This window comes from Odontomachus brunneus, unplaced genomic scaffold (genome assembly GCF_010583005.1).
Source record: "Odontomachus brunneus isolate Ranch 3 - 2012 unplaced genomic scaffold, Obru_v1 Obru_scaffold_132, whole genome shotgun sequence".
Taxonomy (NCBI): domain Eukaryota; kingdom Metazoa; phylum Arthropoda; class Insecta; order Hymenoptera; family Formicidae; genus Odontomachus; species Odontomachus brunneus.
The window spans coordinates 353,780-378,132 of NW_022639582.1; the positions used below are offsets into that span (position 1 = coordinate 353,780).

The 24,353-nt window shown below is 46.0% G+C and overlaps 1 protein-coding gene across 8 annotated transcripts in view; it reads left to right on the forward strand.

Moving 5' to 3' along the window:
- The window catches only part of LOC116850035 (segmentation protein cap'n'collar), a 122,311-nt gene that overhangs the window by 41,595 nt on the left and 56,363 nt on the right, over nucleotides 1-24,353 (forward strand). For all 8 annotated transcript variants that reach the window (XM_032827821.1, XM_032827820.1, XM_032827819.1 and 5 more), the window contains 2 exons: nucleotides 3,573-3,737; nucleotides 10,208-10,283. In XM_032827821.1, the coding sequence (XP_032683712.1) occupies nucleotides 3,573-3,737; nucleotides 10,208-10,283 (241 nt within the window). The remainder of the gene's footprint in view (nucleotides 1-3,572; nucleotides 3,738-10,207; nucleotides 10,284-24,353) is intronic.

Consider the following 24,353-nt stretch of genomic DNA (forward strand, 5'->3'; position numbering starts at 1 on the left):
GTGGGCGCGGCGGATATCCCGCTGTGTCTCTCCAACATGGCCGACGTCATATGCACACCCACGCCGTGTCTCTCCCTCTGCCTGCCGCGTCTCTCCTTCTCTCGCTCGCTCAGTCTCTCTTTCTCCCTTTCTCTCCCCCCTCTCTCTCTCTCCCTCTTTCTCTCTCCTTTTCTCTTTTTCTCTCTCTCTCTTTCTCTCTCTCTCTTGATTCTCGCCGCATCGAATTACACGGTCGGCGAAGTAATTTACAAAGCTACGCCCGCGAACGCGAGCGCAGCACGGAATCGTATCCGTTACATCCCTCCGCGCGGCGGCGCGCGTACAAATTCGCGATCGCCGATAACGATACCGCGAGAGATTAATGGCGCCGCGCCGCGGTCTCTTTGTCTTTCGCCGGCTGGGGCAACGTCGACAAAAGCAGTCGCGGGGTCCCTGATTAATTAGGAACACGGGCGTGGTAATGGGTGGGTCGGACGGAGATATTTCGCGATCGGGAAAATCACGTCGCCACTTTCTCTTCACTTCGTCGCTCTTTTATAAACGCGCAAATAATGTTTGTCTGCTAAGGTAAAAATATCAATGCCTAGACGCTGACAGCATTAATACTTAACTCTTGTTAACATTTTTCTTGTTTTGGTTTTTAAATCTATGTTAACATGTTCTATGTTAAAAGTTTATATATACATATATATTCGACATATATATACACATATGATATGCAAAAAGAAGGGTTCAAGACTTTTGAGGTAGATAATACTCATTTTACGGAATAAAATATATTTAGTAAACGCAGATAAAAAAGTCAAACTTTTTAGAGTTACAAATTTTTCCCAGTTTTGATTTTAAGATAATTTGTGTACTTGAACAGTCTTAAATCCATTTTTCTAATCCACCTTATATATTTTTATAATAAATGTTCAAATATTCATATTTAAAAACCAAAACAATAAAAATAGCCAGAATTAGATGTTGAAAAATTCTCAACTATAGATATTGTGCCAAGTTTGAGAAAAGGCAAAATTGCACTCACATTTTGTGAACTTTTATAACGTCTCAACGTATTTCTCGATGACCATTTCTCGGTGGCATCTTAATCCCTTCGTAGCAGGTTTCTCAGCTCTCTCTCCTTAGGGTGCGCAATTCCCGTCCGTCGACCTCTGGAAAAAGAAAATAGGGAAAGCTATTCTGCACGACGAAGGGACTATTTCGAGACACTTGAACAGAAGGCCGCGATCGAGTTGGCACGCGTTGTCCAGTGCGCAGGAATCAAATCTAATCGCTTCCTGATTCAATTGTCTATTCAGGCATTACGCGAAGAGCCTCGTTCCCTTCTCGCAGCGTTTTCAAAAAACAAAAAGGAAGGGGAAAGAATCGTTAGGAGAGTCGCGGCTTCCTCGTTCGTCGCACTCAGGTGCCACGTTGTGAATACGGCGGAGTTTCCTGTCTCGCCGACGCTTCGACAAGAATCAAGCCGTTTAACCTACGTGCATGGCTGACGAAGCGAAAACTATTGCTACAGTTTCAAGTATCGGCGCATCGTTGCTACCACGTGAGAACGCGGTAACGAGTGATGAATACAATAGAAAATAGTCGGGAGCCCTAAACACGTGTCCGCCGGCTGTAATTGACGCGGAAATACCACGCGCGGAAAGGTCTATCGTTCGGCCGAAGACGCAGAACCCGGCCGTATGTCCCGCTAGCCACTTAATCCGCAAACATGGCGGTTCGGCCGAGCGTTACGCTCTGGCGCCGGTTTATCGGTGAACGGGGAAACGTGGTGAACGATGAGTAGGCGATGCTCGTGTAAGCCGATGCTGGTACGTTCTCGATAAAGGCACAATTTCTGTTCATACTAAATTACTCGATTTTCTGCTCGTTGGAGATAGCGCGCGCGCGCGCGCGCTCGCTCGCTCGCTCGCTTCTTTTCTACGCTTGTCAAGACGCAAGACCGTTGTTGGTGTATTGGCGGTAAGTGTACTTAACGTTAGGGTCTGCTAGAGTGAGAACAGAAGTAATTTAAATTCATCGTGCTATTGCTGCATTCCCACTTCAGTCGTAACGTTATAATTTGCGCAACAAGAATGATCCTCTGTATCATACCGACAGAGAGAGAGAGAGAGAGAGAGAGAGAGAGAGAGAGAGAGAATTTACCAAAGATAGATAAATGCTTTATTTGTAAGGCGCTCTGGATTTATTTGTAAGGAGACAATCGTCTCCTCAAACGCACACAATGATGCAATAAATTCATATAATACAAAATCTTCCTAAATACAAGCCCTAGAAGAATTACCTAAACAGTTGCCCGGAAAAGTGAATCGTCCGTGCCATTGTCGGAAATGTGGTAATTGACGTTTCTTTTTACGATCAATAGTTTTCTCACGGTACTTACGAAAGCCGATGCGTACAAGTTGGCCTCTTCTCTCCCAGAACATGTTAATCATTTCATATAGCGCGGCGAGTACGGTGGGCTTCAGATTAGCGAGGAAAATCCGTAGATTGGTTAACGAGGCTCAGTACGAACTCGGCGAAATTGACTCGATTAAAACCCATGGGGCAGCTGCCCTGAGGATTGTGCCCCGTCATGTGATTGGTCCCTTCTCCCGGGTCCTTTCTTCGATCTCCTCCATTTCGAGATGCATCGATACTCGGCCATCATTAATCATGCACTTTTGTACACACTCGTCGATGGGACTCCCTGCGAGGGACATCCGAGACGCAACAAAAATGAATCTCGAAGATCGAGACTGGTCCTGAACGGCGATCGAGGCCAGATGTTATTAACTTATGTAAAATAAACATAAACGAAGGAGAGCCGCGCGCGGGGCACTCCGTTGTGGAAGCAACGGATATTAATCGTGAGACTTTTAGGAGAGAGAGAGGGAGGGAGGAAGAGGCAGGTTGGTAGCGACACATTGCGATTACTTTATGCAAAATATCAAATTAAAGTCGCGATGGCTTTGTAAAACTGGGTAACGGATCGGCGGACATCGGTCGATCAAATTGATTTTAAGATCTTTTAAGATGATCTCTATTGCGATCTAACGGCAAAAGTTAAACGAGAGACTTCGACGTGCGTATATATTTCAATATTTTTAAGGCATCTGTTCCGTTTCATCGAGTCTGACTTGACAGAAGTTTATCTTATAAGGTAATACGCGGAAGGAACATGTGCCGTTTTACATGGTTAGAGAGACGCAAATATGAGACTAAAAGGTTGGTGTAAGTTTAATTACGAGAGAATTAAACGTCGACATAGAAGACGACGAAAAAGCCTGCGCCCGTATATTTGCATCTCTTCGATTTGCATTTAAAGTGCAACCCGCATGTAGCTCGTTCTTTCGATCATATACGAACAGATAATAAAAAGAGGAGTTCTGCAATGTATATCTTCTGTCTAAAAGAACCACTTTCGACTACAATGTCACGAAATAATAGAGACCATTATTACCGTTCAATTATCGTGAAAGTGAGATATGTACTGAGGAATAGGTAATAAATTGAATCGATTACGCGCGATCTTCATTTCACGCCAATAATGTCGCACCTATGTATGGGCGTTTGTTTCCTTTCAGGATATGGACCTGATCGAGGTGCTCTGGAAGCAGGATGTGGATCTAGGATTCACGTTGGTGGAGCCGGCGGCACCGGCCAAAAAGCCGTCCACGTCGGAGAAAGAATCAGCGGATGAGATCGAGAAGCTGAAAGCCTTGGAAGCTATTAACGCCACCAATCAGAAGGTATGTGAAAACTCGTCCATTTCTTTCTTTCTTTTGATGCACACATGGGACTAATAAAATACGCCGTGCCGTTCCAATTTCGCGTCAGCCGTGTGTCGTTCCCCGCGACATTATTCATAAGCTTACGCGGGCGCGCGATTTCACTCATGCTCGCGACCGTCCAATCGCGCGGCGATTAATAAACAATTGTTTATCGAGATTGCGTCGCGCTTTCTGCTTTCACGCGTTAGGAGGAAGCGTCCGCTTCCTCGGACTTAATTTAAATCTTCGTTTCTCCGTGTGCCAACGGGCCCATTGACGTCTTCCTGTGTCCCCCGGGCGATTATCGAAGATAGAAAGCTCCGCGCGCGCGTGCACCTGCGCGCGCTGCTGAAGAATAGCTCGCGACATCGCGCGTTTTCCGTTCTGCCTCTCGGTAATCATCGGCCAATTGGGTTGGTTGTGCGAATAGGAAGCGGCATTCTCCGCGCGACGCGAGAGAGAGACTTCCAGATTTGGTTTCCGGGCATTTGTACACACACACACACACACACACACACACACACGCACGCATACGTCGGAGAATACTTAAGAGGACGTTATCCGTTCTCTTCGTCCGTACCCCTTAGCCGTCATCAGGAATCAATTTGCTGACTCGATTCGAGAATAGCGCACGCCGGAATGCGTCTCGAGACGGTACAATGGTAGCCGTTTGACGTGCTGATAGAAGGGGGCATAAACAGGGAACAATTTGTGCCGATAGATTCGTATCGACTCGTGCAAAGTCGACGGCACGGCACAAAATGAAGATGACACCATTTGCCCGGCTAACGATGGAATTCGATCGTCGGGGTGGTTATCTTCTTACAATCTTTTCGTGGAGCATCCCGCGCGAAGTGCATAAAGCTCATTCGCAGGGGGTTGCGCCCATTTGGGAACGTCAACATTCGCATCTCCGTGCTCCATCTCACCTTCGTCCCTCTCTTCGGGAAATTTCCTTGCGCTGTCTTACCCTTGCTATTTATCGCGTGGCTCCCACGTTCATAATCGCCCGTGGATGAACTATCTCGACGGAGACATTAAGCTGGCCCCAGCCCCTGGCGGTCCTCCTCGACAGACCCGAAGAGAGATTAGGAACCGGCCCACGCGTCCTCGGATATGATCTCGGTCGATATTCCAATCCCTGTTGGTATCAGGCATTGATCTTGTCTGTCCAAGTTGTACGCACAGACTAAGATAGCGGTCACTTTGTCTCACGATGCATGATGTCTGATGGCCCACGAAGAGACACGTTCGCGTGGAGCGACAGGAATGGTTCTTTTCGTGGTGTCTTCTCTCGTGGTATTTATCAATTAAACACCATAACGTAATTTTGTTTACGTAGAAGAGAGAGATCATCTGTTCGATATATTATCTGCTGTCGCTTAAAATAATATTCAAAAGATTTTAGTAGAGGTCGAGAACATTCCGTGATACCTTAATGATTTCATCGTTATAAAAAAATAATAACATTTTATTTAACTCAGTCAATCAATCTTTATTACTTTAAACATCTATAGTTAGTTTTGTAATTATTTGATAATTCATTTTATAATCTCACACATACACATACGTTCTTTCCTTCTCGCTCTGCCCATTTCTCTCTTGCTGTCGCTTGCATAACAGGACGAGCGATTTTTAATTGATAGAGCTTGATTGTCATCCGCGGTGAAATGTATCGGGACGATGTTGTTCCGCTTTACCAGTCACTAGAATGTACCAGTCCCCAGCTCCGGTCCGTGAAGAACGCGGGTTCTCCCGTTGATTGGATTCCAGTCGATTCTTCTCGTGTGAGGTGTTTTTCGATAGCGACGACTTTCCTCCGCTCGGCGCGTTTCGGTGGATGGACGCGAGGTGCGTTTAAGTATCGGAGAGATTCGAGTCTACGAGAGCTCATCCATACGATGGTCACCGACAATGACGCTGCATCGACGTTCTGGGCGGGTAGCCCATCAGACTTCTCGACGTTCTTCGTCCTCCCTCTTGGTCTCTCGTCCTCCCTTCGTCCTCTGGCTTCTTCGCTTCTTCTCTCTTCTTCTCACGACCTTCGGTAGTCGGTGTTCCTTCCTTCTTTCTTTATTTCTTTCCCGACGTCGCTATGCGCCGCTCCGTCTCCCGGCCTCTTCCTCCACGAAGATCGCATTGTTCCAGCGGGTTCCACCTTTGTGAGGGCTCGCCGCCGCCTTCGAGGGCCCAATAATACGGGGAAGACCCTCGATCTCGATCGAAAGCCGACACATCGATACGAGACACGGTCCGCGAACAGCTGAGAACAAAGAGGGGTCCAGTCTCTCGATCGAGTCTCCTTCTCTTCCTCTCTGTCTCGCATTGCGATGGATTATTGACAAGCATTGTTCCAACGTCCCGCCGCAGAATTGTTTTAACTAAAGACAGGCAGCAACTGAGAAACGGCATGGCGTTGTCAGAAGCAATAATGAGAAAATTGGACCGCGCGCGCGTACTTGTACAGTCACATGTCGCTTTTTATTCGGCCCCGAAACCGACGTAATTTCGGTGAGATCGATTAGTTCACGATACCGCGTATTCGCAGTATATCCTAATCGCCGCGAATGATCATTGTTAGTTCGCAAAGCCGGATAAATTGCAGAGAACAACGGATAAATTACGCAAAACTGAAAATCTATTGCGTCAAATGCTCCGCCATCTTTTCGGTCTGCCTACTCCACTCTTGATCTCCTTTCGATCGACGGACGACAATTCAGACAGACACCGAAATCATTTGTCGCGGCAAAATCTGGCAAGATTATAAGCATAGTGTAAAGTCAAGGTCAAATGTGTAATGAAACACTCTTCAAAGATTTTGCAACGTAGAATATTTGTCAACGTGTCGGGAACACGACGTTGATGTCGCTAGGAAGAAGCTAGGCAGGTGAATTGCTGTAAAGCACATTGCATGTTCCTGTTGTACAATTATCTCAAGCCGCCGTGACTGGCAGAAATTTTTAATCCAGAGCCGAGATTTAAATGATCGGTGCACGTCGTGGCGACAGGCTCCATTAGAGCGACTCCGTCTCGCTGCGAAACGGGAATGAATTATGGAAGCGTTTAGAGGAACGTCAATCTAGAAAGTAGGAAAGAGGAAGTTCGATCGAGCTATTCAGGATGGAAAGCAATGGTCGCGAAGACAACAAATTCTCCCGTACTCGTCGGCGGTTTGTTTCGCGCTTCTATTTGTCGATTTCTCACATACGTGTCATTTGTTATTCATCCGCGCGCGAAAAAATATCAGCGCCGTTAGAGCGATTTCAAGCGCGAAAGGCACAATTACGTTGAGAAGAGCAACGGGGAAACAATTGGCGGTTACATTATGCGCAAATTTCTATTACAATTCCCCCGTAGTCTCGCCTGCATACGCGTGTCATCAATTACGCGGGGCAAAGATCCTAGCAACGTCATTGTATAAATATTTGACTCGATACTCGGATCGACCTGCAGTCCGCGCGGAGAGACACTCCCGATGCTCTCTCGGTGCGTATCGTTGGATCGCGCGTGTCGTTAGGCGTATCATCGGCACCCGATGATTCGTAATTATTCCGAGAGTGTCTGCAACAATCGTAACGCAAAGCCCGATCGGTTTCCACTCGGGGAACCTTGCTCACACCGTTAGGTTGTTTCAACGCGGATGCGTATCGCGCAAGATAAATCGCCGCGAGGCAGGCACCTTACTCTCGGAACGTAGGAGGTCGCTTTCTCGAGCTGTCGTGACTGACGCGAATTTTTAATCCACCGACGCGATTCGAATGAAGCGAGTTCTCCTAGACGACGACGGGCTCCATTAGGGCGACTCCGTCTCGGTGCCAGAAGGGCGAGGACGGGGGCTTGGTTGGGTGGATATCGCGCGGTGAGAAGAGGATGGGATCGCGCGATCTGCGCGACGTGGGAGGAGGAGGAAGAGGAGGACGAAGGAAGAGGAGGACGAAGAGGAGGATCTCGACGAAAACAACGGGGTCCTCTCGCCCCGTCCGTCCATCCTTCGCCGAGCGTATTCATAAAACCATCAAAATGGCTAGCGTTCATTTGTTCCTGCGATGTATCCGTGAAGCCGGCGGGGTCTGGGTAAAATGATAGATGTACGCAGCATCCCCTTCGGTACGAGGGGCGCCATCGACGGACCTATCAGAGCGGAAGAGGGACGAGGCCAAAAAGGAAGAGAGAGAGAAGGAACGTTGTCGATTCACGAGGCGGTTCTCGCGGAGAGAAAAAGACAGCGGATGAGAGGAGAGAGAGAGAGAGAGAGAGTGAGAGGGGACCTCGGTAGCCAGAGAGATTGGAGCACTCTGGGAGGGGGATTCCGAGGGACGTATTGATGGTCCTGGAAATTGAAAACGCGCCCGGCCAGCCGAAGTGGGTTTGGCTTCCTTCTTTTGTCCCGATTGTTTCTGTCGGCTGAAATTTTGGAGCAAAATGGCGGACGCACGATGTGACGATCGGGGTTACCGCGTTTTCCTCAACGTGTACATCTTCCGATAAAATTCTTCTCCGCCACTCGCTCCGCGTCTTGCCGTACAGCCAGCAACTTTCTCGTCGCCATTGTCCAATTGTCGGATCCGATCTTCTTCCGATTCTCCTTTCTCATATGACTCTCTGTCGGACTTTCCGCGCCCGGCTGACTCGTAATTATCTCAAGTCTGTAATTATTTCGAGCAGACTCGACACGATGCGATACCTGATAAGTTTTCTCTTAATTTTCTACTACCATTTTCCTCCCCTTTATTCGCGTAATACATGCCAAATACATGATAAATATATAAATAAATGTGCCTGGAACAATGAAGCGCTCGCAATATGCGAAACGTATCGGCTTACACGCGATTCGAGGCAGCGTGACTCGCGCCACATCACCGACGATCGGCGGTACCATATTGAATTCGTATTTACTCGTGGCGATCGAGGCTGATTTGAATTATGCCTTCTATCCATGCTGGTCCTTGTAAGGCGGATGATCGGGGCAGACAGTCGTAACAGTTCGTAAACCTTAATTGAGAGCTATGCCAGCCATGCAAGTCCGTATCGCTGACAGGACCCCCATTGTCGCATCGAGGGCTGCGTCGTCGAGCAGAACCGACGTTTCCTTCGAGAGTCGAAAGAGATGACGTCGTGGGCCCAAAATAAGGCACGCGGCTATACGTGGCCGTGACTCTTCAGAAATATTTTAGGACCGGTTTTATTAATTGCACAGCAATTTTCCAACTTTCTTGATGGAATATTACATAGAACGCGTCTCAGGATCGCGCCTCCAATCGCAGATACGAGGGAGAGAACAAATGAAGATTAAAAAAAAAAAGAGAAATGTGTGAAATCGCTTCGTATTATGATAACAACATTTCTGCGCTATCGCGGAGTCGTAAAATGTCTGCTACCTAGCGCAGATAAGCGACATTTCTCGATTCATGACGTATCTTCAATAATTCACAGCCAAGTGCTCGTTTTCGTTTCGCAGCGAGTTCGATTTTAGGGCGCCGGGATAAATTGAATTTCGTATTCATAACCGCGCGGCGTAACGCACCACTCAACAACGATACATCATATCGCCGGAATGAAAAAGTGACCGTAGAGCGTAGGCAGAGGGGGATGAAAGATTCGAGAGGGGTCGATGAGGGAGAGAACGGCAGGGAGGAGAGAGGAGGAGAGAAGCGGATTCTGGTGGAGCGGGATAGATAGAAGGCCGGTGGTTGTGTGGATGGCCACTATCAGAGACCCGCCGTGATTAATGATCGCGTACAATACTGTTTTCATTAAACTCATTTCACTGCAGCTCGCATGTAACGCCGCTACGGGCGACCTATGGCCCGGGGCATACGCGCGCCCTTGGGCCCTTTTTCCCATCGGCGGTAGGGTCGTTCGCTTGATTATGACGTCTCCATAAGGATCGGCCTTGGCCGACTCGAATGGCGTTCGATTGAGTTCAGCCATTGTTGCGCGAGCTTCGTCTCGAATTCGTCGGCACCGCGAACTGCCGGTGATCGTCTTTGTTGGAATTACGTTTCGTGATCGAGCCGGTATCGATCCACTCTCCCTCTACTTCTCTCTCTCTCTCTCTCTTTCCGAGAGAAAGAGCCACGCTTCGCGTCAGGTCATCCCGTTTGACACCTCTTAGACGCGAGAGCGTCGTTAATTACGGTCAGCGCCTCGCTACACCTCGCGCCACTCTTTCAACCTAATTTTCTAGATAATTTACTGGCTCCTCGTTGCGGTAATATACGCGCGCCCGCGCGCTCGCACATGCATCATTGTCAACTGATTAATTAGAATTAATATGATGGATGAAATGTCTATTCTTGACGGGACGAATCGCGTGATTTAACTGTTTTTCTTTTCGCCATTCGCGGGCTAGTTTGCTCGAGTAATTCCCACTTGCGAAAATATTAGATTAGCGAAAAAAGCGCCTCTCCGTGCGATCGATATTTTTCATCGAAGAACTTGATTTCCAGGATGACGCCAAAGAAACAGAGTCGCAAGAGGACGACCCGTGGGCTGGACTCCCTTACACCGTGGACCTGGAAACCGGTGAGCTGGTTTACAATTTTCACATCTCCCACCTCTTGCGCATTTGCGCGCACCGAGGTGAGAGGATGCGCGCGAGAAATCAGTCATCAAAGCTGACATTAACCGAATTGTTTCACGGTTGGGATCGCCGTTCCGCGAGCATTCTTTTATTTTGTGTCGATCACCATTTTTTTTTATTTTGTTGCTCGTTTGTCGATGACGATCGAGACGCCGCTCTCAGACGCTAATTAAAGAGTTAGTCGGCTTATGTGTGTGTGTGTACATGTGTATGTGTGCGCGCTGCGCATGTTCACGTTCGGTCCGGTGTGTGCCGGCAAGAACAGCTAAATACATCTGGCGCTCGCGGCTCTTTACGTCGGGAGCGTATCGAATTAACGCGGCAATTTGTAAGAGCCAATCCGAACATTCACTATAGTCCCAGCCTGCCGCACCTGGCCGCACCTTTGCGCGCCTAATTAGCATAAACACGCCGACCGAATGCACTTCGCCGGCCATTTCTTTCGAAATACACTATACACCGTGAAATACCTCGTGACCATGCATCATGAGGGAAGAAAAAAAGGAAAAGGGGGGGAAAAAAGACGATCGATATGATCGAGGGCGTGTGATCATAAACGTGTTAAGCGCTGCATTAAAAAGAGTTTAGCCGGGTCGTAAAAGCGTATCCCGCGCGCGGTGCTGGTGACATATCACAAAGGTATTAGAGCGATTAATGTAAGCGCCACACTACTCGCCTCTCTTTTTGCTCTCGCTGCATGTGTAATTGAATAATTGATCGTAATAGAACAAAGTAGCGTACGCCGTCGCGAATGGCTGAGAGGCATCGAATCATGCGTGTCCTCCACTATTCCGCTCTCACCTCTCTCGTACGCCTCGTGATCCGCTAACGAGGAAAGTGATTTGAATCGGGAATGCGCCCGGACAGGCCGCGGATTTTTCCGCCTCGTTGACAACTTAACGCGTGAATCATGAAATGTCGCGAACCAGGCGCATTGTGCGACATCCGCTTGGCGTCCGCTCGGCGGCCAAGTATGCCAAGGTGTCTTCCAGATCTACCGGATCGCCAGCACTCGCAACCGGAGATGAGAGTCGCACCGTGGAAATTAACGGAATTACAGTACAAATGGGAAGCGTGTGTCGCGCGTGATTCGACTTATCGATGAGCGTGTGCGTGTCTCCCTTTTTTCGGCATTTCTCGTCGTCGTCAGCGCGCGCGCGCCTTCCGCCGCATAATGCGGAGAAGTAAGTACATTAGCGGCGAGAAATGTTACGCGACACGAGCCCCATGTGGGAGAAACGCTCGAGGACATTCTCGCGAATGTGTACGTACAGGGGGAAGGCAGCGAAATGGCAGGAGACTGTAACGAGCGCGCATGCAACGCCACGGCGTCTCTACCTGCATGCCAAGGTGTACTTTGTTCAGGTATATAACTACGGGTTTCGAGGCAGGTACCAGTTCCGGAGGACTCGGTGCTGGGGAGTGGCTTCAGGAACGCCCTCGCTACCTTCCTCCCTACCTCCTCGCCTCCTCGAGCCCCACCAGCCTGACCAGCCCTTCGGGGGCTCGGTTCCCCTCTCCTTCTCTGCATTTAATTACTTTGCGCCCGACGGAATATACGCCTAGCTACGAGACACTCCACGTCGAGCGTGCTATCGACGGTTGACGAAGGTCCGCTTGTTAAATTTTCCTTTAGGAATCCGTGTATCGACGGGGCGCGCTCTTACCCTTTACGACTTTTTTTTTCAAGGACGCTCTCCGGGACGATTAATAATTTTCGAAATGTATCCCCGGGAATTGAGAGCGCGAGAGCGTAGGAACGAATTATTAATCCGACAGTAAGCGGTAATAACTTTTCGAGCCGAATGGACCACGAAGAGCACAGCAACCGCAGCCGCAACGGCGGCAGCAGCGGCGAAGCTCATTACGCGGCTATCTCGTCGTCGATCAATCGAGATATTCGGCGCATGGCGTGTATGATTAATGAGCTACTAGACTAATACATAAGAAATTCTTCCATCATCCTTATTCCGTAGGGCTTGATGGGAGAAAATGGTAGTCTGATGTAATATAAAGCAAGAGCGTGATGCGTGCGTCGGGACAGACCGGGTCGACGACTGGATATTAATCGCGAAGCTATTTAAGGTCGACGCATGCCACCTCGTGTGATTCGTGACCGAAAAAGCTCATGCATTTATGCGAAATCGGGAAATCTATTTCTCAGCGGGTAACCTCCGTGCTGCATTCCGGCACGATACATCCGGCCGTTGCTATGCGTTGATTTATTCGCTTTAACATATATAGTTAACGCTTTCTAATAATTTGTACAGGATATCTCGTATAACCTCCGGACTCACATTTGATTCTTCACATTTTGTCAAAGCTTTTATTTCACGAAAGTGTCTCTCTCAAAGCGAGATAAATGAAGGGAACTCTTAGCGACTCTTGTCTGAAAATATACGCAAATTGAAGCCCAACTTAAAGCTTTATATGTTGATACAATATTATACTTTATAGTATTGCGAAAAATAAAGAGACAATATTAATTTGTCGCTTCAGTTGTGCCGAGAGAACGTCGATCTTGCACTGAGAGAAGAGGTATTTGAGAAACACAAGATATTTACTCAGTGGACAACATGTTTTACTTATACCAACATAAGATATTCTTCAAGTAAGAAAATGTACATTTTTTTTAAAACCTATCATGAAAAAGCAATTGTTTATTCTATTTAAATAAAAGATTGAAATGAACACGTTATTAGTACCCACCGAATAAGTATCTTTTATTTTTTGGATGGATTTTTCTCTCAATGTGTGGATTTATTAGAAAATCCGTCGTTAAAAGTGATACGGTGTCGATGACGCAGCTAATATTAATGCTCGTACGAACAATCGTTTCATATACATTCGCGAAACATACTTCGTGCGCATCGCGATATCCGCGCCCAAGACCGGTACTCCGGGGTGAAAAGGAACCGGGAGCGTGTGGATGGAGCGCATGGGTGGAAGAAGGCAGAGCGCGTATGCGTTACCGCTGTAGCGCAAGGTGCTTGTAGCAATTTGACGAAGCATGATGGATTACACGGCGGCTCGTGTAAAAAAATTTACATCCACGGAATAAATTATCATAGCATTGTCTGAGGAACGCGAGCGCGCGCGTTCGTCGGGCGTGCGCTCGTCGGGTGTGCGCGTTTCGCCAGGACGAAGTTTCGTCGACGATCGCCGATTAAAATGGATTTACGGCCGCGATGCGTTTCGCTCGCTCGCTCCGCGGAGCGCAATTATCGAAAATAGTTTCGCGCCGATCCGGCGCGGACGACGAAACTCGCTGGAACATCCAGACTGGAGTTCCTCGAGCGAGAGCTCGGACACCGTCCGCCATTCGCAGGGAACAAGTGAGCGAGTGAGTGAGAGAGAAGCTGCGTGTCTCATTTCCGTGTCCTGGGAGCTTCTCTCTTACTCGTCTCTTCCCTATCAATAAAGATCCGGTCCAATCAGGAATTGTCCACGCGGTGTCTCAACTCTTACTCGAGGAACTCTAATCGAGACTATTACCGTAGACACGCGGATTCCGAGTAACGCTCGCGATCGGTACGCGCGATTGCAGGTAACCCGACTGGGCGGCTTGTTATACTTTTATGCTTGTTATTACGGTACGGTACGTCCAGCCGAGCGGAAAGGTTCGAGTATAATCGCGCAACAGACTATTAGCACCTTCGACATTAAATAACTTTCATCGAGATCGATATTGCGCCGGAAGATATATCGGGTTTCGTTACGCATCGTGAGGCTGAAGTCGCGTAATGGGCGTTCAGGCCACTCGACAACTCCGCCTTCTCAGATATGCCTATAACATTATCTGCGGCCGCGACTACACGGGAACGGAGAAGACTGGACTAAGGTGAGCGGAAACCCCGCCATGTTCTGTGAGAAAACGAGTCAATTCGTTGATCAGCCGCCGATCTGGTCAGATATCGAGCGGCGTTGCGTAAGGAATGAACAGCCTTCGGCGAGTGAGAAATCAATGCGAATTTTTGCGCCAAGCTTCACCATAAAGAGGTCTTGTTACTTAGAAGGCCAGCTCGCAATTTTTTCGTTTTTTTTTTTCCTTCTTTCTTCCTTTCTTTTTCCGATACTTGGGTAAATGGAGAATATACACCGACGTATGTCGATACGGAACGTTCGAGTTTGTAGAGGGACAGCACGAAATTGGCATTGGTGGGGACCTCTCGATAGAGGGACGCATGCGTGAGCGCATAAAACTGAACATCTGCCACGTGCGCGGGCGGCGCATAGTGCGTGGATCTGTGCGTGGATCCGTGCGTGGACTGAAATCTCGAGGGGGAAGATCGTGAAAGCATGGCCGCATCCGCCATGCGTGTGCGCAGCCCACCAGGCGCGGTCGATTCTTTTTTTTTGCTGGCTCTCTCTCTCTCTCTCTCTCTCTCTCTCTCTCTCTGTCTCTCTGTCTCTCTCTCTCTCTCTCTCTCAGCCGCAATATCAAGATGTTAATTAGCGAATGGGTCAGCTTTAGAAGCTGTTTTAGGAACGCGTATACAGGATATACTCTTACGGAATTTCATCACATTACTTTCGCGTGAAGTTCAAAGGTGAAACGCACTGACACTCCCCGCGAGTGATATTGACTTTTTTTTTTTAATTGTTTTTCAACGAGTGAACATTCATTAGAGATAGTGCTTCGGATATTTATCCAATAATTTTTTACATCGTGCGTGCGACACAGATGTTCTATCGCGAAATTTTCCACGCCAAACTCTTTGTAGGTCATTATAGACTTGTTTAATCAGGTGATTACGTAAAGATTTAAACAGTATGATACTTTTTTGTCATATTTATTTGGGATAGATTTATCTGAAGAATCCCGACTTTCCAAAAATTACATCACGCCTTCATAGAATGTAAAAAATTTTGAGAAATTGTCGAGATATCGTTATGTAAGAGTCAATTTCGATGTGAACACCCACGAAAAATGAAATGTCGGACGAGGTCGTTTTGCTTGCTGAGTTTCGTAATTGTAATCGTAATAATATTGCGGCCATCATCACGATGCTCGTGTGGCGATGAACGGATTAATAACTGTGTACAATCCACATTTTTAACCCCTAGCACTCCGAGCATCTATGAAACATATGATGATTATCTCTGTAACGGATCCAACGGAGTGCTAAGGGTTAAAAAAATATAAAGAAACAGAATATGGAAAACAGAAAGAAAGGAAGAGAAAATGGAGAAACGAGAAGATGGTTGGCAGAAGGAACGATAGCTACAATCGATAGACCGCGTTGTGTTAATTTCCGCTTCAATTCGTCAAGGACTCCCTCGAAAAGGGAAAAAAATAATATCCGCCTATCTCCACACGTGGCAACAGCCGTGACCAATTCCTCCCGAAGTGGATTTGGAATTAGACGCGGGAACCCCCCTCTTGAGAAGTCGCTCCAGTTCGGGCCCTTTGCGATTCTCGAAAACTCTTCGTCATCCTTACCTCTCCGAGTAACGCGTAAAAAAATCAGTCGGAATCGTAATTTGTTTTTCTTTGTGCCGGTGTAATTTTACCTACGGTAAACCGAAGGTACTTTTTGCAGATCGCGAGCAGAGAACGCGACTCAAAGGCGGCTCCAACGACGACGAGTTTCTCGAGATAAACGAGGCGTTGTCGTAGCTCGCAAAAATCCGCCATTCACGAGACAATTTTTGCGGCCACGATTCGGCTCCTCGCCGCGTCCCAAGAGGGAATCAATATTTGGAACTGTGCGTGTTCCGCCATGTTAGTCCAGCTATGCCAGCCAGCAACGGCGGCCCCCATGGGGGATGTGCCTGAGGGCAGCTGGCGAGGCGTGTATGGGGTTACAGGGATACTCGGGGCCATGACTTGCTACATCCACCCCTATAACACGAGCACGCACCATTACTCATATCGTGGCTCGTTGCACGCCACGGATTCGGGACGAATCTAGAAGGGCACTTCCAGGAAGCCTCGGGATGAAAATACGGCGCAACAATAGCCGCGACGTCATATCTGGCCCCGTGCCAGCACAACGTGTAACGCGCAAAAATATAATCGCGATGGAATTTGGAATGTTCGCGGAAACACACGGACTTGGTTCGACGCGATATTCCATAAGGTAAAAGTACCAATGTCCGGACACGCACCTAACCTGGTCTTATTGTTTTGGTCTTTAAATATGAATATTCATAGACTTTCAGCAAAAAATATATGTACATACTCAATTTACGTGTATATATTTCTTTATATTGGAAGTCTAAATATTCGTATTTAAAGACGAAAACAATGCGAATACTCGGAAACTGCACGGAAAAAAAGGTTTGGTTGAATTAACCAAATATCTGGTCGAATATGAACGATCTAGAAATTCCAATTAAAGTAATCCAAATTCTGTTTAAGTCAACCAAACATCTTGTTAACTTAAACAGAATTCGGGTTATTTCAATCGGAATTTCTGGATCGTTCATAATCCACCAGATATTTGGTTAATTGAACCAAACCTTTTTTTCCATGTAGTATTTTGATTTTAACGTTATCCGTAATTGAAAACAATGTTGTAGGCAAAGAGTCTCGATGATCTTGAAATCCGCAATGAGGAAGTTGAATCAAGGAATCATATGTATGCGACACTAAGTGCTTTTGTAAACAAATCTTTCATTTATCTTGAAAGGTATTTCGCGCGAATTGACCGCGACTTCACTGAAGAGTTTGCAGGCGCGAGAAAGTACTCGCGATTTTTCAAGCAGTTCGCCTTTCGCGTGTACGTGTGTTAAATACACATACACACACACACACACACAGATACGCGAGAAACCAACTAACTAATTAGACTTTGAATTCCATCTTTAAGAAACCGACGGCCGCCCGTCACGCAGCGCAAGTGCAAAATGATAATGCTCGGAATTATCTCCCGAATATCTCACCGGCGGCGAACGCACCGGTATTATCTGTAATGTGTGTGTGTGTGTGTGTGTGTGTGTGTGTGTGTGAAGACTGACATTGATAAATATAATTATAATAACGTATTATGTCTCGTGGGTGCTCGCGCAAGCCGAGCAGCGGCTCGAGTACCAATCCACGCAACGCGCGTCACAATTATATCTGTCCATACCGGTGAGCCGGCTCGAGTGCCGGTTGATTCCTTGGTTCGAGCGCTTTAATTAATCCCTTCGTTAATCTCACATTAATAAAATGGAATATAACGTCACTGTAAAGCGCCCGTTTTAAAGCCGCGTCGACGTGCCCGACAAAAGGGCCGGATTCCTTCTCGACTCGAGCGCGCGCGAGCGGCTTCCACCGCGCCTTCGCCACCACGTCCTTCGTGTACCGTCAAAACGTTTCAATCCTATCGGCGGATTAAAACATTAACATAAAACTCGTATTAGAGCCGAGAGATGCACAGAATGTCGACGATGACGACAGTCGCCGGTAACGATGAAAAATTAAGTTCGTGGCATCTCCTTCTTCGGGCTTTTCGAACTTCTCGCCGCCGCACAATGGAGCTTGTCTACAGTCTGTAGGAGTCGTTACCTGGTTGAGATCGTCTCTACGATTTTGTGAGGTTTTTTGCAAATCATGCTAGCTCTATAAGGAGCAACGTGGCCTCGCTCGTCGTTGGAACCTTCCCGAATTCGGCTTTTGACTTTTGCTACCGGATAACAACACAATGCTTCTTTCTTTGGGAGAAACTTTTTTTTCATCCATCGTTCTTGCAGCATTCACCGCATCCTGGTAACGATACTTTCCGCGTCTCTATTGTTACCCTGAAGGAGTTACAAAATTCAAAACGAACTCGTTGAGAGGGATCGCGTGTAACGGGCGACGTGCGCGTCCGCGTACAATTTATAAAACGTTTCTATCGTCGCGGACGAATCGTGCTGGAATGTAAAGTATTGTCTGACCGAGTCGGATAAAACACGTACTCGAGCGCGGAAAAGAATGCAAAGCCAAACATTAAATAAACAATGGACGGCGCTGCCGGGACAGTAAGACGGGGCACTCGTGGTGGAATCGTGTTGATTTAGGATAGATATGTATCAGACTGCGTGGGCTAAGGTCAGCCTGTCACCTCAAGTACCATTAGCCCTTTCTAGACACCCTCTCCGCTCTACCTCCAACCTGTCATTAATGCATCAAGGCATTTTTTCTTTCTTTCTCCCCCTTTTTGTCGACGATCTTTCCTGAGAAATTCTCCCGTGCGAGCAATAAAATCAACCGCGCTGTTCCGCGCCGATCGGACATCGGAGCGGGCGGGAGGCGATAATAAGCGCACGCGTAGACATCTAGTTAGGAGGCACTCGCACTTCCCTCGCGATTCCAATCGCGAGATTCGTTACAATTAGTCGTTAGCTACAATTAGCATTCATTAGTCTCGTGAAATCCGCGAGGAAAGGTGGCCGTCGAGAAAGAAATCTGCGGCATCGCCGTTTCACCCTGGCGTGTCTCGTCGTCGTCGGGAACGTCAGGCGTTACGAGCGTGTGTGGTAGCGAGAGATCGAAGCGGAAGGATGCGGCGGAAGAGGACATTAACATATCCCGATGTAGATAACATTCGCGGGCGAGAAGTTTAAGCCGAATTAAAGTAATACCGCGTTGGGAGGGTACGCGCGCAGATACGGTACGGCTCTCGGTTGAATTCAGCAAAGTTTCACACGGAAACACACGCGTGACTCACGTCTCGTCTCGTCGAACTTGTCCACGAGAGACGAAAGTTCTTTCACCTGCGAGAGGGGGTGATAATAGTTAGAGATTGACCGATTTAAAATCTGTTCTGTCATGTGGGTTACTATGTCCCGCGGAAGAATTTGTGCATCACCACAACTTGCAACAAGGAACTTTGGAAGTCACTCGCCGATGCGAGATGCGTTGTAAATCGGACGCGCACGGGGGATTAGGTCTAAGAAAGTCGAAACGGCGGTCTTTACTTTTGACAGATTGTCCGATTAGCACGCTTTTTACGTGAAAACACTCGCGCTGTCGGACGTACTTCTCATCCGGACGGAGGAGCACTTTCGAGTACAGGAACTTGTCCGAAGCGCGCACACACACGGAGGCAATCCGAACACGGTAAAGTTAAATCTGCGCGCGGAACACGTTACCCTGGACATAAAGTCACGATAACATCTGTCCCGCGGAGAACTCTCGCGGGCCCGACGCTCGACTTTGCCCACACTTTCGCGGAGAGTGGCCGATAAATCGCGGATTTTATTGGACAGGCGACGCGCGTTGCAATAAAATATTCGTCGCGAGTTTACCGCGGCTCGGACGTCTTGTGCACGAGGCCGATATGCTACGGACGGCTCTCCTGAAGGGAGTACCGTCGCTTCGTGTCTGGCCAGCCGAGCGACGCCTCCAATATGACGGGTCAAGCCGGAAGGAGATATGTAACGGGAGACGAAGTTTTCGGAAGTCGAAATGAGAAAAATGCACCTTCTAAGCATGACTCGACTACCGGGGCTCGGTGGTGGTGGACGCGTGGCCATCGAAAAGTGCAAGCTAGACACGAAGAGAGAACGTCATACTATGAGGTGGCAACAATGCTCATTGACGGGCACACCACCAGATCGAGAATGACTTGTGCGTACGAGGTGTTAGCAAGGTTTCTGACCTCGTTTTCAGAATTCCCCGTCGTGTATCGCCGCTGTCCCGATTACCTGGCTCTCCCGTGACGTTTCGGCGAAACGGGAACATTTCGCGCTCCCGCCGCCGTGTACACGCTTATAAATTCACAAACGAGTCTGGCTTACTATTTTAATTCGACTCGATTTAATTCAATGATTGCGCGCGTCACAGTTGAAATCTCAAGTGACTTTCTATCGTCACCCGGCACGCGATTTATTTCTCCTTGCGTATAATCATCGATTGCGCTCTCTCTCCTTCCCCCTCTCTCTTGCCATTTTTTTTTTAATTTTGAACGAAAGAAATATTTAAGATTGGCAAACAAACAAGAGCATCGAGCAATTACGTTTAATTGGAACGCGACTTGGTGCACGAACGTCGCAAGTGCAATTCTGCATCAGAGACACATAGGTTCATCAATCGCGACCGCATTCACTGCGCTGTTTGACGTAGATTTTCGTGTTTGCCTCTACAATTACCGAGCCGTGTCACGATGCATTCACGAATCTGCGCGCTGTTTGCTCGAAAGGAGAGGTGTGACATCGTTTTTGTGAGCGTATTCGATTACCCGGCGCGTCCGTTGTCTGAGCGATGACCAACGTTTTTCAGCCGCCATTATTCCCTTAATTACGTTAGCTCGGCGTGAATTTTGGTGTCCGAGTTCGTTTCACAACCGCCGGCGCAATTCACGGCGCATTGTCAGTCAAAGTGGCTATCGGTGTCCGAAATTCGCGTGACTTATCGCGCCCGTGAAAACGCATGACGCAAAATCCACCGCTCGTCGCGCTCTTTCCCTTGTGCGAGGGAAAAATCGCGGCTGGTGGAGGAGAGGGAGAATCCGAAATTTCACACAATAATTACGTATCACACGCTCCTCGAAATGTGCAACTTATTATTGCCAACTCACACCCCGCTAGGCCGCTCGGCGGCTCGCGCGTTAATCGCCACCGAGGAATGATACTTAAAAGTGATCGCGCGCAATTTTAAGCGGCGCGCGGCGAGAATGATGGAGAATTCATTGCTTCACGCATCGTTGTACGGAGTGTTACGAGGTAATCGCCAAGTCAGATGCACACTGAAGGTGAACACGGTAAACGAGACTCGGGCCGCCGCTTTCCTGCGACACGTTACTTTTCAGCGCGCCGTTGATTACACGAGAACTCGTATTCTCGTGACGGGTCTTTGAAACGCGGAAACGAGGGGAAAACGCCGAAGAAGAGAACGTGTTGGTGTCAGCCAACGTTCCGGAACGGGTTCCGGAATATATCGGCGGAATATCGGAAAGCACAAGTTCATGCGGCCGCTATTATTTATCGGCCTGCATAGAGTGTCTTAGGCCGCGCGTTCCTCGGGACAGTCCCGCAGGATCGGCTGCGTGTATTGTTACGTTACAGTTTCGCCGATGATCCCATAGTTCGTTCGCGACTAGGCGTGATGGCAGATACAGTGATTTGCACTTATTGGTTAATAAATCAGTGCTGCGCATATATACGTTTGCCATTAGGTGTCGATATTCTTCGACACGTTGACGATGACGACGACGAGGTGACGTTGGCGCACGATAAATTGAAATAGCGTCGCGCTTTTGAACAGCTTGGGGGTGTCGATTCGCGAAATTACCTTATAGAAAACCGCTCGGCCTCCTTCGGGCATCGATTGTGATAGACAGAAGGAACGTTTCATAACGACATAAACTGCACAAGCAACTGACAAGACAACATTCGACCCGTTACAGAAAAATACATACTGCGTTCACCTAAATGTTACTTGTCACAAGTATCTTGTAAGTTTATCTATCACAAGCATTAAATTTACTCAAAATACAATCCGAACCCTAGTAAATTTAGCATTTTAATCAAGAATATTAAATAGAAATAAAAATTCAGTTTGTTTACTACATAGAATCGAACCTACTTTCCTTGGATAGAGTTTTAGAGATTCGAGTTTTTTTTTTTTAATAATATTCTTGTAAAAAGAGAGAGAATGAATTCTTCTGAGTACATGATACTCTTAGCTTTTGTCAGATTTGTGAGGAATAATATTTTCAGACTATTATCAAGAAAATATTCTTTATTGAAAGTAGCCATTGTGCTTCAAAGAAGAAAAATAAACTGAATAATCGCGTTTCTTAACAGTGGAATGATATTTCTATACGTGATCATGTGTCACTCGATAAATGTTGCATAACACATCATCAATTCTGAATTAATTTTGAGTTCCAAATAGATCCTTACAATATTTTGCAGGCATTAAAAAAATGTATTGTTCGGAGAAAATCCGAAGATATTGCAAAAGAAAAAAATTGTTCACTGTTCGCTTGTTCACTGCAGCGCTCTTTCTTGTTACTCCCCTTGAATGATTCATGACTAATTATTTAATTATGCCGCGTGTTGCTTCATATTATCTTACCGCAAAGCACCTGATCCATATCATTAGATTGTCGTGGTCACAAAACCCACGTGTGCGAAGAAGAGAGAAAGAAGTGCGCCCACTGTCGAACAACGCTGCGAGGGTAATGCGCATAATGAGTATACTGACCGTATCAGTGGCAATTATGAAATTATTTCAATACACGTCGGCAGGTCTCGAAACGCGTCCGAATGAGAGTGACGACACAGGAATAAAGGGTATCAATGGAGTGGGCATTTGACAGGATTTAGATAGCATCTTAACAGCGGTGGTTTACACGCTTTATCATCCGACGGTTTTAACCTAGTGACTGGCTCTTAGAACGGCCAGTCACCGCGAGGACTAAATAGGCATGTTTATATGAACGCACAAAAACAATGCTGATGCTAAAACTCTGGTAGCAATGAGACTGCTCTCTTGACTCCTGCAGCTTGTCTACGATTGCTTTCACGATTTTTGTGCAATTTCATTGCTCTTTCTTATACTTGCTGAGAGAAAAAAGATCTAAGAAATAGTAAATATTTATTTGGTGGCTACTAACAGCGTATTTATTTATATTAATATAAAATATTTTTCAAATAAGAAAACATACATTTTCTTAGAATCTCAGGAAAAACTTAGTTTTTTATTAAAGTGATTATTTCTTTAAGTAATAGAATCTTGATTCAAGTAAATATGCTGTTAATACCCCCCACCAAAAAAATATTTACTAATTTTTAGATATTTCTTCTCTCAGTATAGATTGCCAACGATAAAGTGCACGTACAATAATTTTTTGCTATGTGTTTACGTAATCGATATTAAAGCGATAGAGTTCGCTCATAAATGCAGTACCAATTTACTACAATTTAATAATACTACATATTATATATTTAGTATATAGCAAATAAATATAGTATATATTTAATAATAATAAATATGTATAGGAAATAATCGGAGCACAAGTCGATAGATTTTTCAAAATTTCGATGTTAGAACTTTTTAGACAACTATTTGTTGTACATGTGTATGAATTGACTGTAGAAAGACAATAAAAACAATCTTCTTCTATTTTCATGTGAGAAACAATTTTTCCAATTATATATTTTTTTTCTGTAATAATTATATATATTTTTTTCTGTAGTAATTACATATATTTTTTTTCATAATAATTGAAGTATAAACATGCTACATCGTGGTCAACTTGCTTTTTTGTGCACAAATATACTCTGCTCTCTCTTTTATTGCATTATTATATATTTTTTTATAGTAAATTAACGTGATATTAATCAAAGAATAGAATTGCACAGAAACCTCTTAATTATCGATATTAATTAACCACTGATAGTGAAATGCTCAATCTTTCAGTAGAAACAATCTTCCTCTATTTTCATGTGAGAAACAATTTTTCCAATTATATATATATATTTTTTTTGTAATAATTGAAGTATAAACATATTACATCGTGGTCAACTTGCTTTTTTGTGCACAAATGTACTCTGCTCTCTCTCTTTTATTGCATTATTATATATATTTTTATAGTTAATTAATGTGATATTAATCAAAGAATAGAATTGCACAGAAGTCACTTAATTATCGATATTAACTAACCACTGATAGTGAAATGCTCAATCTTTCAGTAGAAACAATCTTCCTCTATTTTCATGTGAAAACCAATTCTTCCAATTATATATATATATTTTTTTTTTCTGTAATAATTGAAGTATAAACATGCTACATTGTGGTCAACCTGCTTTTTTGTGCACAAATGTACTTTGCTCTCTTTTCTATTGCATTATTATTTTTATAGTTAATCAACTTGATATTAATCAAAGAATAGAATTGCACAGAAGTCACTTAATTGTCGATATTAACTAGCCACTGATAGTAAAATGCTTAATCTTTCAGTAGAAACAATCTTTCTCTATTTTAATGTGAGAAACAATTCTTTCAATTATATATATATATTTTTTTTTCTGTAATAATTGAAGTATAAATATGCTACATTGTGGTCAACCTGCTTTTTTGTGCACAAATGTAC